At 37.6% G+C, this 16,535-nt stretch overlaps 1 protein-coding gene across 1 annotated transcript in view; it reads right to left on the bottom strand.

Annotated features, from left to right (window-relative positions):
• The window catches only part of JAKMIP1 (janus kinase and microtubule interacting protein 1), a 252,553-nt gene that overhangs the window by 22,778 nt on the left and 213,240 nt on the right, over nucleotides 1-16,535 (bottom strand). Inside the window, exons 17-19 of the mRNA XM_072620192.1 lie at nucleotides 15,848-15,916; nucleotides 13,623-13,700; nucleotides 10,898-11,101 (exon numbers count right to left, since the gene is read on the bottom strand). Coding sequence (XP_072476293.1) covers nucleotides 10,898-11,101; nucleotides 13,623-13,700; nucleotides 15,848-15,916 — 351 coding nt within the window. The remainder of the gene's footprint in view (nucleotides 1-10,897; nucleotides 11,102-13,622; nucleotides 13,701-15,847; nucleotides 15,917-16,535) is intronic.

Here is a 16,535-nt window from a genome sequence, read left to right as displayed (position 1 = left end):
TCTCCCAGGTTCATAATTCTTCACATTATTCTACACATAATTTTGGAAACCTTACCCCACATATTTAATGAGTCAACAGATCTTATCATTTCTCTCTCATCTCACACAGCTGCCACTTTGGTTCAGGCCCTCATCACCCTTGCCTGGATTACTACAGCAGACTTACAATTTTTGTCTATCCCTCAAATCTCTCCCTACTCCAGTCTGTCCTCCATGCTGCTATTCCATAAGATCCTATCTGACCATGTCACTCCCCTACTCAATTGAGTCCAATAAGACCCAATTACCTCTAAATATAAAATATTAACTCCTCTAGCTGCTTTTAGAGCCCTTCATAGCTTGGTCCTAATCTACCTTTCCAGTGTAATTGGATATTATTCTCCCTGGTATGCTCTTCACTATTCCTGGAAAATGAAGAGATTGGAGTGGAATAAGATAAGGCTGGGAAAATGGCGCTGGATTAGAAAGGCCCTTGATTTCTCGGCAAAGAAGTTTAACCCTTTTTTGGATGGCAATAGGGAGCCATTGAAGATTTTTGAGCAGAGGAGTGATGTGACTACCAGATATATGGCAAGAAAGGTTATTTTGGAAAAAGAATCCGTAATCCATAGGTGGGACAACTCATTTCATTTTGTCAGATTTTAACCTATTGGTAACAATTTTAACTAGGAGACATTTAGAAACTCAATGATTTAAAAGCATGGACTGTCTCTTATTCATCCCTGTATGCTCCATAAATATTGATTAAGTTAATGTTTATTAGGTGATAAAATAAACTCATTTTCCAATACGAACTTCATACTAACCTAATTGTCATATTGGCAAATGGGCATATTTTGGCCTACATACAATATTTAGGATTGGTCTCTATTTCATTCTACATTATATCTTTTTTAGATCAAAGGGAATGGTTTCTTGCTTATACTTGAATCCTTATAAGTCAATCCTGCTGACATGTGGATCATGGTCACCTTCTCGATGAATAAACTTAGGGGGATCAGAGAAATAAAGAAAACCTATTGATCCTAACAAAGTGGCATAAGAGAACTAGAGATTGTTCCCCAAGGTACATTATCTACTATGAGACTATCATTCAGTTTAATTTCATGCAAGCTTTCTCTTCTTTAGAGCAAGGCAATGAAAGGGGTCTTATGGAGAGGAGAAGAATCATTGGTTGCAAGATTAGAAAGCTAAGTTATAATTCCAGCTTCAGTTTTTAAATAGCTATGTGACAGTTGTAAAGTTATTTTAGTTTTATAGGTCACATTTTTCTTATCTGTAAAATGGGATGGGGTGTCATGAAGTAGACCTGTAATCCCTGCTACCAGGAAGGTTAAGGTTAGTGGGTCACTTAAACTCAGGAGTTGTGAGTTATGGTGGGATAAGTCAATAGCTTGAACTCACTAAATCTGGTGCCAATATAGTGGAACCCTAAAAGCAAGGACCATTAGGTTGATTAAGAAAAAGTGAACTAACCTAGGTTGGAAACAGAGCAGGCCATCCCCCTAATGATCAGCAATCGCTTTGAACTTGTGAAAGGCCACTGTGTTTTCAACCTAAGCTAGACAGGAAGACCCAAACTCATAATAAAATAAAGTAAAATAAAAAGTGAGTAATACTATTTATGCCATCAATTTCATAAGAGTGTTGGGAGGAAAGAACTTTGTAAACTATGAGCAACATAACCCACATCCCTCATTTGAAGTGGAAAGAATGCTGGATGAAGAGAATGGGGTTGGTATCACTTCTCTGGAACTTATTAGATATGTGTTCATGAACAGATCAATTCACCTCTCTGAGCCTCAGTTTTCTCTTCTGCAATATGGAAATAAGGATAATACTGTATAAATTCAAGAAATAATTATGTTGAGTCATAAGCAATGTGGCACAGTGGCTAGAGTGATGGACTTGTAATCAGGAAATGCTGAGTTCCAAACCTGCTTCAAATGTTTACTTTGCTGTATGGCCCTGGGCAAGTCACTTAACCTCTCTCAGCCTTAGTTTCTTCATTTATAAAATGGGGATAACGATGGCATCTATCTCACACAGGGTTGTTGTGAGGATCAGATGGTATAACATTTATAAGGTGCCTTGTAAGCCTATATAAATATCAGCTGTTATATAAAGGTGAATTGTCATTAGTATGTGTTTGGCCAAGGTAATTTATCTTGTTAACAAGATCGAAGCTTTTTTCTTTTGATAATTACTTTTTATGATGTAATAAGATCTGGAGAAACCCCGTGACTTTTCCATGATCATGCAGCTAATGTTTGAGGTAAGATCAGATCTGAGATTAAGTCCTAATCCATGATGTTAATGTCCATTAATATTTCAACTGGAACATAATTATGAAAATTAAGATCTTAGATGTTGAAAGTTTTTGTATTTTTAAAAAAATTTTGAAGCAGGTCAGTTCCATAACTAGTAAATACACCATTGGTAGTCTATATAATTTTTCAACCAGTGTGAATGAGTGTTTTTGTCAAGAAGCAATTTGATGATTGTTATTTTTTCAATAGTTATGGGGGAAGTGTTAGCCACTATTCAAGATAATTACATGTTTCCCTGAGTTTATTTACCACTCTACATAAAACTAGACAAAGCACAGTTTAGCTCCAGAGTAATGCTGCTTTTAAATATTTCATGAATTTGTCCTCAAACAAGGCAGCAACGTTTCAGCAAGAGCCATCAACTCAAACTCATTTTAAAGAGCTGGGGAGGTTTAACCTTACAGAATGCAGACTCAGGGGTTACATGACAACTACCTTCGGCTGTTTGAAAGGCTACTATATGAAGGAAGGGACTGGACTTGTGTTGTTGATCTGAAGATGGCAGATCCAGGAACAATGGGGTGTATATTACAAAGAGGCACATTCAGGCTATGTGCTAGGAAAAATGTCCTAACAATTACGGCTGTCCAAGAGAGAAATGGAGTGCTTAAAGAGGTGATGGGTTATCCCTCTTTGGCTGATAGCTTGTTGGGTATGTTACAGTGGAGTTTCCTTTAGAGGAATAAGTTGACCACTGAGCTCCTCTCCAAGACAGAATTCTTTGCTTCACATTTGCTTAGGTTCCAAAGGTTTCCAAAGGGGTTAGCCACTACAACTCAATGAGTTAGATGGTCAAAGCAGTACTATTACCATTTTACAGATGGGCAAACTGAGGGCTCAAAGAAATTATACAATTTGACCCTGGTAACCTTGACACTTTGAAAATGTTGGAGCCAGGATATGACTTTAGCTCTCTTGACTCAAAGTCCAGTGTTATTGGCACTTCACAAAGTGACCTCTCCAATGAAGCCTCTCCAATCGTATAGGTCAATAAATGTCTGCATTTGGAAGGGGGGGGGTGGCATTTGCCCTGTGGCTATCCCACTCATTGGAATACTTAAATAGTACCTAAGGGATTTCTAATGTCTGTATCTTGCCATCTGTTTGATGGGTCACTACAATTCCAAGCTGTTACCTGCCACCAGTATCCATTTTTAAATATCATTAGTCTCCTGGCAATACAATAAGACCTGAAATCATGGATCCACACACTTTCAAAATAGTGGCAATTGAAGGAGATACTGAAGCCTATTTGTTAATTCGAGTATGTAGCACTCCATACTCCAATTCCATATCTTTTTACTGCCTGTCCCTTCTCATCTCAGCCTCCTAGCTTCCTTGACTTCTTTAAGACTCAGCACAAATTCCACTTTGAAAAGGGATCCTCCCTCCCAACCCCAACACTTTCCTTCTGAGATTACCTCCCACTTACAAAGCATATATCTTATATGTCCATAATTGTTTGCATCTTGTCATACCCACCATTCGAATGTGAGCGCCTTTCTTTATATCCCTAATGCTCAGTACAGGGCCTGGTACATAGTAAGTGCTTAATAAATACTGGTTAACTGATTGATTGACTAATACATGATAGGTCTAAGTAGATTGTAACATATTAACCAATGATAACTTGTCCATAAAAAGTACCATTAAAAACATTATCAAGTACCTGTATGATTGGAAGAGGAGGTGGGCAAACCATAGAGAAAGAATGAGACATACAGAGAAAGAACTAATGGAGTCTGAATACAGATCAAAGCATATTTTTTTTGCTGTCTTGATTTTTCTTGGGGCTTGGGGGTCTATTTTTTCTTTTACAATATGACTAATATGGAAATATGTTGTACATGATTACAAATGTATAATCTCTATCAAATTGCTTGCCTTCTCAATGAGGGGGAAGGAAAGGGAGGGAGAGAATTTGGAACTCAAAATTTCTAAAATGAAGATTAAAAATTATTTTTACATTGGGGAAAATTTCAGGGGAAATTGGAGGAAAATAAAATCCTAAATAAAACTTAAGCTTTAAAAAAATGAATGAGGGGTAACAGAACCTAGAAGCAGTGCTGAAATCCAAGAATTATCCAGAGAAGAGGAAAACAACAAGACTATTATGTGACTCCTCAATGGAGACTATGAAAATACATGGACAAGAAATACCATGGACAGTTAGAAGGAATATCCCCTCTGATAAGCTCACAGATCCAATGAAATACTGAGACTTCATGGAAGAAAGAACTCTTATATGAGGATGCTTCCTCTACCAATATAGGTCAGCACCTTCTTTGTTATGTATAGTTTAGAGAGTTATCTTGGGCATCAAGAAGTTAGAGAACTTGCCCAGGGTTGCATGATAGTCTCCATCAGAGGCAGGACTTAACCTTAGATTTTCTTGACTCCAATCATTGCCTTTCTCCATCATACCATGCTGCCTCTCAAAGTATATATTTTTCAATCAACATACAATTTATTCCCCAATAGCTTTTTGTTTTGCACTTTGAAATTTAATACGAGCATTCTAATTCAAGACAGTCAAATCTGATTTTTCTTATGTGGTCACAGTTCATCTAAAGGAGGTAAAATGAACTGCAGTTAGCTCTTAGTAGGAAGTAGCATTATGTAAATCCTCATGCATTCAGACGGAATTAGATCCTTTCAGCTACTACCATAAAATCATACCAACTGCTTGTCCGTTTTATCTCCACTTCTAGATAACTGCTACTTCAAAACTATTCTTTGGGCACTAGTCTTCATACAGAAAAAAAAAAATCTTATTCTAATTCCCAGATTCAAGGTAATAAGGATCACCCCAGATGTTCTTTCACCAAGTTAAAATATAATAATACACCCTCATTATCGAGTGCAGCAATTTACAGTTTCCAATGTATCAGAAGTGGGAGGAAATATAATAATCAACCTTCAAAAGATATAAAAACCAATGGGGAGAACTGCTATTCTGGATCTAATTGCTAACAGCATGGAGGAACTGGTTTCTGGGATAGCAACAATGGGAACTTTGAAGAAAAGTTTTACACTATTTCTGGATGTGACAGTTAAGAAAGGAAAAACCAGGCACAGTGTGACATGAACCCTGGATTTTGGAATAGCAAAATACAAAAGGTTCAGAGAAAAAAGGGAAGATAAGTAGGATCCCATGGACTAAAATACTATAGAGGAAGTCAGTTCTCGGGAGACAGAAAGCTCTCAAGAATGAAATTCTGAAGACACAAAAAAAATTTATTTCAGTAAAGAGGAAAAAGAGGAGATGCCTAAGCAATTGACCTGAATGCACATGCAACTCATCAATCAACTTCTATTTTTAAAAGACATGCATAGATGACAGCAACAAGGACAAGTGATAGAGACTGAATGTGAATGTGTCATACTCCTATACAAGTTCACAGACCCCCTGAAATCTGGCTATGGATCCCTTGGTGAATCTCAGAACCTGCCCAGGTTCTTAACCTCTGGTATAGAGGATTCATGTTCTATACTAAAGAAAGTCACCACTCTGATGATTCAAATACGACTATTCATGAATGGGTGTTGCCTTGCCCTAAGTGAGTACCTGCAAAGACTTTTGCCTAAAGGGCCCAAGGTCTCCCAGTGCATCCTGGGTCATCTCCAGTCATCCTGATGAATATCTGGTCACTGAATTCAGATGGCTCTGGGGGAGAAGTGAGGCTGCACAGCCCTCCCTCATTCAAAACAAAGTCAAGTGCAAGTCATGTCATCATTTCTCTGTTAGCATGGTCTTCTTCGGCAACAAAGGACTAACCAATCCTGTGAGTAGACACAGCTGGCTGAATGTGGACCCAGCTAGCTGGGTAACTCAACTCCTCCTCTCCTGTCTGCCTCCCTTCCCCTTCTTTCTCTGCAAAGGAAGGTAAATTTGGATGGCCAAAAGATGCCCAGTTGACTTGGATCTTACTGCCTCCTTCCCTTCCCTTCCCTTCCCTTCCTATTTCTTCCCTTCCCTTCCCTTCCCTTCCCTTCCATTCCCTTTCCCCTGTCCTTTCCCAAAACCTTAAACCTACTGCACTCTAAACCTGGGATGCCAGTGGGCCCCTGCCTAAGGCTTCTTCCGGACCCTCTTAGCTTTAGAGTGATTATCAGTTGTAACTGTTGATGTTTCCCTCCCAGTCTGATGTCTTTCTTTTTCTTGGCCTCATTAAAGGGGCCATGCCCTGGCTACTTCTTAAACAGAATTATTCATGAATGGACTTTGTCTCACCCTAAGTGAGTTCCTGCAAAGAGCTTGGCCTAAAGGGTCCAAGGTCTCCCAGTGCATCCTGGGTCATCTCCAGTCATCCTGATGAATATCTGGTCACTGGATTCAGATGGCTCTGGAGGAGAAGTGAGGCTGGTGACCTGCACAGCCCTCCCTCACCCAAAACAAAGTCAAGTGCAAGTCATGTCATTATTTCTCTGATGGCATGGTCTTCTTTGTCAACAAAGGATGAACACAATGAGTACAATAAATAAAAATGCATCTGCTAACGTTAGGAAGTCATGATGGTCATCACTACTCCTTTCTTCTTACAAATTATTTTTTTCTTTACATCCCCTTTCTTTGCAGTCGGTACCATGTAGTAGAGAGCCGATCTCAAAGCCAGAAAAGTCCACGTTCAAGTCCTGCCTCTGGCATAATGGTTGTAGAATATTAGACAAGTCTTTTGTAACTTCTCAGGGCTTCAAGTCTATAAACTGGGAAGAAGTTACCAACTTCCAGTGACGGGAGTTTCCTCGACGGGGATTTTCTTACATCGGAGTAATCTCAGGGTTTGACCCCTATCCTTATGATTTTATTTCCAAGTTCAAATGAATTTTTGTGTAGGCTATCCCCATAAAGGGAGAAACCACCTGATGTTCCTAACTCAGTGAACTAATTTTGGAGAAGGTCCTGAGCAGTAACACCTTTTTACTTTATTTTGGTTTTTGCTCAGTGAAAGTGAAAGTGTTCTTGGGAATATCCAACTAACATTCATTCAAGATCAATTCCAAAGGAGGGAGCCCAACTTACTGCCTGAAATAAACATAGAACATAAGTTTGACATGGGTTACTTCAGACCCTACAAATAAATCTGTATGCTACTGGGGCAGTCTGATGCTACCATTTATGAATGTACTCTAGCAATGGGACAGAATTTTACTCTAACACTATAAACTTGCAAACATTATTATCCTGCATGGATGCTTTTCTTATAGACCTTGCTTTGGCCAAGAGCAATAAGACCTACACTTCATGAACAAATCTTTATCCATACGAGGTAACATCAGAGAGTATGCATTTATAACAACTAAAATTCAAGGTTGAAACGACTCTTCAGAATGATTCATGGGCAAATGGTAGAAAATAGTGGAAATGAGGGCCCTCTGCCAAAAAGAGGGATTCTAATTACTCTATAGATTGTGATCTCTCTAGCCCCCTTTATCCATGAAGTGTCCTCTGATCCCCCCTAGTATGCAGTAAGCTTTCTCTCTTGAGGCCTCATATGCCCTGGACAGAGCTCACTTACTCTAGCTTCCTCACCTCTTAAAGGAGAGGGCTGGACCAGATGATCATCAACATCCTTTACAACTCTGGCATGCAATGGGTCATATTTCTTCTACAGCACATTATTTTATAGCATATTTCTTGCACCTTTCACATTTTCATTTGCATTTTGGCTTTCAATGTATCATCTTATCCCACAACTGTCCAGTAACTCTAGAAGGACAGAGACTAAGCACCACCCAAACTTTTATCTCCTTTAGTGGTTAGACCAAAATGTTTACCTATTAAGTGCTGAATCTCATTGACTTAAATTATTGTCTCAATGGAGGGAGGGAATCACATCCATCCAATCATGTCTGCCAAAGGACCAAAAGTACCAAGAGTCTTGGAGTCTGTGTGAAAATATTTTTTTTAAAAAAACCCAGCAAACTCTACCTAATAGAAGTCCAATTTTTTTACTTCTTCTCTATTCATTGCAATATTTGTATTTGCTGGTGATTCTCATGCTCACAATAAAATGATATACCAACAATAAAATGGTGAGCATTTATATAGCACTTAAAGTTTGCAAAAGCACTTCATATGTTATTTCCCTGGATCCTCACACCAACCTGGGGAGGTAGATGTTATTATTATTTCCATACAGAAGAGGAAACAGAATTTTATTGACATTAAATGACTTGCCCAGGGTCATATGGCTAGTGTCTCAGAGTCAAAATTTGAACTCAGGTCTTCATGAGTCCAAGTACAGTAAGTGCTCTATCCTCTGTGTCACCCGTAAAAAAAAAATTAGGGCTGGTTTGGTGGAAATATTGACAGTACCTGGTTCCACCAACAAGACAGTTTCTTCTCTTCAAACTCTGGCTTCTCACTTTGTTTTTATAATTATGGCTTTCCATCTAGAACATTCCTTTTTATCAAATTAAAGTTTCCCCTTTTGTTACCTGTCTATGCTTATTTAATTTCAATGAACATTTATTAGGTGCAACTTACTGGGCTTAAGATTAACAAATTATTATGTTCATTATTAGTAATAATGGAAGCTGGCATTTATATAGCATTTAAGGTTTGTAGGATGTTTTAACATGCATTTTTTTATTTGATAACTAACACCACTAGAACTTATTATTTAAAAGATGGGAAGGACAAAGGCACAGATGACTACAATAGAAGAGACTATAAGATAAATGTAATACCACTCTTACAAACTGGGAAGTAGAGGAAAAGTCAGACAGCATGAACCTACACATAATTACCAAATGCTATCAAAGGAAATGTACCTCTAAGATCAGAGGTGGTTTTCAAGTGACCTTGGATAAGGCTTTAAAAAATAGCTGCAAGCAGGGGATGGGGACAGAGTGGGGGTTAAAAAAGGTAGTTGAACCTGGATTTAGGAATACATTTTTTAAAAGATTCTCAGGAGACCATTATGATCTCCTTATGGTAACAGTCTTGGCCTTCAGGCACAAAGGGAATTTGATGACTTGACTTACACTGCTGGCAGGAGATGAGAATGTTCTAAAGACTGATCACTCAATATCACACAGAATCACCGAATTTACAAGATGGTGGGGAAGGCTCAGACTCCATAGAGTCCAACTTGTACTAAAGTAGGAATTCCCTCCATACCATCTCCAACAATTAACAGTTCAGTCTCTGTTGAAAGGCCTCTTATGTGAACAATCCAAAGAAGATTCTCCATTCCTGACTCTTTTCACTTCCAATCAGGGTTTTAACCTAAGCAAGCACAGATTATTTGATTTGATGACTACAGGTGTAACCCCACTTAAAGGAATAAGAGCAAAGGTCATTCTCACATCTAGGATACTTTAATGTCTGCAAAGTACTTTCCTGAAAACAAGCCTGTGAGACAGGTGATACAAGTCCTAATGCCTTCCTCTTTAAGATTGACTTCCATTTCTTTCTCTAGATAACCAATGTCCCAAAAGCCTTAGTGCTTTTTTTAACCTATTAAGGCTTTAAAATGTACTAAGACTTTTGGGACACTGTGTATCTTGACGGGCCCTGGTTATTTATATATTATCTCCTCCATCAGAATGTAAGCTCCTATGCACTATTTTTGCCTTTTTTTGTCTCCTCAGAGATTAGCACAGGGCCAGGCACATAGAAAGCACTTGAAAAATGCTTTTTGATAAACTAGATGTCATATCTACCTTTCAAATGAGAATATTAAAACTACAAGAGAGGAAGGGAGTTGCTAAGGGTTAAATATCTGAACCAAGATTTGAACCCAGGACTCCTCACTCTAAGTGCCATACTGTTTCTACCACCCTTCCCTTTTTGTAAAAATATACTTAGGTAAATAATTCTTTCAAAACTTTTGGTAACTTCAAAATGCAAGCTTGTGGTTCACAGGCCCAAAATTATTTTTAAAAAACTTTAATAGTCAGCAGCGAACACTTTTTAAGGTGTGGATTGCTTAAACAAAGGCAATAGTAAAAGTATTTTAATCACCCTTGCTCATATTCCATTTTTTTAAATTAAAACTAACTTTTCTGGTTATTAGAATATGAAAATTTTTAAAAATTTAAATTCTTTTAAAAAGGAGAATTTTAAATCCATATTTTGGATGCAGGAAGAAGTATAGAATAGACTCTTCTAGGTAGATTCAAGTTCCAAAGAGGGTTTAAGTTTTTAAATATTTTGAATATTTTAATATATTTCCAGGCTATTACTGTTTTCCATTAAATGGACAATTTAAAGAAAAATTGCTGCATATGATTTGTATTACATCAAGAAGGCAGGCCCTCTTCATCTCTGTTTTTTTCTCCAACCCTGGGGGAACATATCCTCCTTTTTATAAGATAAAGGCAATAGGGAAATATGACTTGATTTCTAGCAATCTTCTTAAAATCTAACTTGTCAAGAAGGCATCCATTCCCCAAAGTGAGGTACACCTGTATTCTAATCAAATCTCCGGTTGGGCATCAGTGGCGAGGCGGATTACTGAGCAGGCTGTGGAGTGTGGCATGGTAAGAGCAATGACCGTGGTAATTTGAGGGGTAACCCATCAGGCGTGCGCACCAAGGGACGTCCCTTGGCCTATTACCTGCTGGGCCTGCTGCAGCAGCTCCATCCTCTCATGTAAGATCTGGCTGTCAAACTCCCGGCTCTGCCTCATGATCTGCCTCCGCACCTTCTCCACGGCCGCTCGCAGGTCCTCCCGCTGGGCCTCGCTCAGCGCCTCGCTGGCCCGCCTGCCGGGCTCTTGCTGCAGAGCGCTGTACAGTGTGGCTTCCAGGTCCTGGATTTTCTGAGCAACCCAAATCATACAGACAGTGGCACATTGGAAACAAGCGGAGAAGGAAGGACCGACCCAGCAGGCCCTGGGGTAGCAAAGCTGAGGGAGTCAGGGAGAGGAGGCAAAGGTGTGTTGGTGGTTAAGCTAAGGAGCAAGCAGCTGTGGGTGGGGTAAGGGGTAGGAGTGAAGATGCGAAATAGACTCTCGTCCCCAAGTCAGAGTAGTAGGAACCATGTCACTCCCCCTATGAGGCTCAGGCTTTGGGCAGCAGATGGGTGCTGAGGGAAGCAGTGCTTGTTCCCTTTGTTAAAAAGGACAAGGGACTGAGCCTTGTAAAAGGAGAGATGAGCCCCCATCTAGAGACTCCCATGTACAATATATTCTTAAAACGGTACGGCCGGTTGATTTTTTTTTTTTTAGCTCAGGGAATAAGCATAGAAATATTGACATCTGATAGAAACTTTAAGAATAAAAAGCAGAAAACCATTTTTTCTCTTTCTTCTGCTTCACCATCCTAACAAAGTTTTGAGACTAAAATAACTGACTCAAATTTCAAGTCAAACTTCCATCAAGTTTGTCTTTAAAGACAGCATCAGAAGACATTTAATGACAGAAAAAGTGATTTTTGGAATGATTACACTGTCAACTTTTCGAATCATGTTTTACTTATGAATATGGTATGAAAAATCCATAGCAACCAATGTAAAAGCTATAAATTACCCCTGGCAAAATGACTCTTACACACATACACACACACACACACACACACACACATGCACATACACACAAGTAAGCTTTAAACCTACATACTTGGACAGCTTTTTTACTCAGAAATAAACAATAATCAGCTGAGGCCCACATGTACTTCACTAAGAAAGGAAAGTCAATAAGTTTGCCTTCTGTTCCTATAACATTTCCTCCTCGGATTTAAAGCTAGAAATGGTAATAAAGGTCATCTTCATTCAATACCCTTATTTTACAAATAAGGCAACTAACTAAGATAGGAGAAGTGACTTTTCCAAAGTCACACAGCTAAAGAATAGTAAAGCCAGGATTTGGGTCCAGATTCTCTGACTCCAGAATCCTGCATTCTTTGGAGTACACTACTCCGATAACCCTCTCCTCAGTTTCCTCTCAGATGTTAGATAGCTAAGATAAATGAACCCTAGTTTAAAGCATAGTTTAAGGTTACTATTTTATATGGCTGCAGTCATAGGTCCTTTTTATTTATTCTCCAATCCACAAATTGACTATAGCATTCAATCACCCAGTCCTACACCTTGAATTTCCCTATGCCGAGTAGGGCCTCAGAATGATTTTTAGATGCTTCTACCAAGACCAAATTCTACATACCTTCTTAACATAAAAATATGACACCTTTGACTCTAGTCTGTTCCAGAAATGTATAGTAGATAACAAAATGTCTTTTCCACAAATACCTGGAATTTGGTTTCACACCATGATTTCCTGTGCCACATTTTACTAACCACATAAAAAATACACTAGAACTATGGGTAGAAAATAGTGGCTAGTCATAATTTCACTGGTCTAAGGAACCTGAAGTGAAAAAGCTCTCTCTACCTATAAAACTTGACTTTTTCTTTTATAATCTTGAAGAACCAGCTAGACCATTAAGAGGTGAAGAACTTGCCCAGAGACATACAACCAGCATGTGTCAGCATCAGAACTTGCTCGATTTCGAGGCCAATTCTCTGGCCACTACTCCACACTGACAATAGAGAAATTTGAGGAATATAGTCTGAAAGGGTCCAAGAGAGTAAAATGGTTTTTACATCCCAAGGACTCAGGTCAACCAACAAGCACTTTAGCGCCCCCTTATCGTCATGTAAAGCTTTAAATTTGGAGGATTCACGTTCCTTGATGGAAAGCTAACTTCATCCTCAGAGAAACACTTTAAAGCCACCTCTTCCCTGCCTCCTGTTTCATAGCCTTAAGAGCAGGATAGCTCTATGAAAGCACAGAGCAAAATGTGATGAGAAAGCTATTACATTAATTACGCAACTTTTGTCAAATACAAGTCTATACTTGTTTTCTGTTTTCTTTCTGTCTTGATTGAGATTGCCCTTAAAGGTTTGCTTTTTTAAAAAATAACTGTCACTTTGACCTCTAATGGGTATCAAAGTGAGTCATAGAAAAGAAAGTTCTACATTCATTTAAAAATAAATACGTATAGAGTTTAAGATACACAGATAAATGTTTTTTTCTTGGTTAACTCAGTCACTGAATTTCTTGGTTATCAAATATCATCATTTCTGTCAGAATGTTGCCAATTCATAGGTGTATTAAAAAGGCAAAAACTACTTTGAGTTCTTCAGAAACTCATATTTGGAACAAAAATAAAAGAAAAATATTTCGTTTCATTATTTAACCTTTAACTTGGAATTACATTGATACTACTTCATAAAGACAGTTACACGGTATATTTATTTTCCTAACCAAATGCTGACCTAAGGCAACAATAACATTGCGTGCCAGACAAAGACGAAAAACTAAGGATACTTTTTTACGTTACCATGTAAGCTTGATCCAAGGCTTGTTTCCTATAATCCAGTTCTTCTTCTAGATAACCCTTCTGCTTACTGAAGAGGTCCTGGGGAAAGTAAGAATGAAGCATAATATACAGGAATGAAAATGAATAATACTCTTTAAAACCACAGTGTTTTGGAGATGTAGTTCTCATGTTTAAGTCAAGATGCTTCCCTGTGATGAAAAGTAACCAACAAGTATTTATTACTTATACGTACATACTAAGCATCACTTGCTATGATAATCATATATTTAATAAAGAAGAGTAATAACACTCTGCTTTCAAGAAGCTTATATTCTAATGGGGGAGGCTAATAAGAACAACCCTCCAGTATATTATTCCTCCAATGTGTCATCTAAATACAAAAGTGGACCCTGTTCTCAGCATAAATGGAAGAGTAGATCCCAAGCTCTGGCAATTTCAGCCAAGCTAGAAAGGCTTTGAAAACAGGTCTTCTAATGAACTGTGTATCCACCATGTAAAGATTAGTGGAGTTAAGGATGGAGAGCCTCATCAGCAGAAGGCTTACCCTCAGGAGTAGAATATTTGAGCCCCAGAAACTTGGGGGAGACCATTTGAAAAGGGAAAAGGAGGTTGAAGATCCTATCAATGGATGAAACTTACACATCTTTTAAAGTTGTGACAAAACCTTAATAATTAGAATGAGGAAGATAACTAGTAACTTATATTTGAATAATACTTCAAAGTTTATAAAGTACTGTCCTCATACCATCCCAGTAAGAGAAGTGGTTCAGGTATTATTATCTGCTTTTTACTTGCATTGAACTATCTAATCAGCAATCACTAGGGTAGGTGCTGGGAGTATAGCATAGCAAAACAATCCTAACCCTAAAAGAGCTTACATTATTTGAGGCCACAAAGATACAACCTATATATAAGTAAGTAAATACAAAGCTTATACAAAGAGATTTATACAAAGAGATTTAATAACTTTGAAAGAGAAAGAGAGAGAGAGAGAAAGAGTATTATATACCTATAATAAGTCGTACCTAAGTTGTATTTCTAAAGAAGCTGGTGGTTACATGGAATGGAAGAAGAGGCAATGCAAAGATCAAAGAAAAGACAGAATCTGACTAGGGCATATGGAATTATGATGATATATTACAGAGAATTAACATTCTGCTAATGTTTCTCAGTGGAAACATTAAGTAATCAAACCTGGTTAAATCCCTTAAACTCTACTAGCCTGTTTCCTCATGTGTAAAATGAAGTTGGATGAGATTACCTCTCAGGTCCATTGCAACTCTAAATTTATGATACTATGAAAGTTCAAACTGTCTTTTCCAGGGCAGGGCTAGTTTTCAATGAGCATAAACTACTCTGAGCCTTGAGAATAGGCTCTCTTCATGCATCCTTTACACAAAGGATGAAGATCATTATCATTCTTAGATTTCCTTGAAATTTCCATGTTAAAAAAAAAGATATTGTTCAAAAGTAAATATGTTAGTGAAGAATCATCTGGACTTGTACAGACTCACTTCAGGGAATTGGGAATTAATGGACAACATTTAAAATCAAAGATTCATTGCTCATATTGAACAGTCAATACATTAAACAAAAGAGTCACTGAAGCATAGAACTGGAAATCTCCTTAAAGATCATTTAATCACCTTATTTTATGAACAAGGAAAATAAAACCTACCTGTGGGAAATAATTTGTCCAAGATCACATAAGCTAATAGTTCTGGTAGGAACTGAACCTAGATCTCCTAATTGTCAGTATACATTGAGTTACAGCTTTTAGATTTACCATTGTCAATGTGCAAAACTTCCTTATTAAATGCAAAAAGTCCACTTTCATATTTGCTGGACAGCTTCTTATTTAGAGGGCCACTGAATTCAGGAGATCCACTTCTACTTTGCTAATTTTTTGATGTTGGGAAAATCAATTCCTCTCTCTGAGGCTCAATTTTCTCTTCTATAAAACTGGGATAACAATATTTACACCACCCACTTTACAGGGTTGTTATTTTTTTAAAAGACCATAAAGTGCTATAGATATTTGAGCTAATATTGTTGTTATTCATTTTATCCAGAATTGTGCAGATATTAATTAATTATCATATATTTTAGTAACAGCACAAACTAGGACCACCACTATTGAAATAACTTTCAAAATATATTAAAAACTTTTCCTTAGGAATGAATTATCTCTTTGAAAATCACCCCCAGAATTTTAGGTCCTTTACCTTTTCATTCTCCAGGTCTATCATCTTCTGTGTTAGTGCTGCCTCTGTTCCCTCAATTTGTTTCAACCACTGGAAAGCACCAGGAAAAAATAAAAGGGACATAGCAAAATGAAAAGGTGAAATGATAAGAAGAATGACAGTCAAATGTATATAACAGCAATTTGTCTGAAGATGATCCAACAGAAGAAAAACCCTCATGGACATCAACTGAGTTTGAAGGAATCCAAACATACTATCGCTTATAAATGGAAGCCTAATTTTATTTTCTACAATTTTTAATACATAAAATATATTAGGCTTAATAAATATTTTCTGGTTGATCAAATTCTTCTCTGACACGTAGGCATTTATATTTTTGGAATATTAGAGTTGGAAGGAATCTTTAAAAATGGAACTTAAAGGATAGAATTGATATGGAATATTAGTTCTAGACAACACCTTAGAAATCAACACTCTCATTTTGTAAGTGAGGAAAATGGGACCAAGTGATGTCATATGACATGTTCAAGGCCACACAAGTTAGTATGAGAATGCTTTCCAACACTGTAAATTGCTATATGTTCATAAAGAATATAAAAAAGTACAACTCTTGGTGAATTGCAAACTCAGTATGAGTCAGCACTATAACATGGTAGCAAAATAAGTCAGTGCCGCTATGTTAAGAAAAACATGGTAGACAATCATTTCA

Source organism: Notamacropus eugenii, chromosome 6 (assembly GCF_028372415.1).
Source record: "Notamacropus eugenii isolate mMacEug1 chromosome 6, mMacEug1.pri_v2, whole genome shotgun sequence".
Classification (NCBI taxonomy): Eukaryota; Metazoa; Chordata; class Mammalia; order Diprotodontia; family Macropodidae; genus Notamacropus; species Notamacropus eugenii.
Note: the sequence above shows the minus strand (reverse complement) of the source record. Positions and strands in the feature narration are given on the sequence as shown.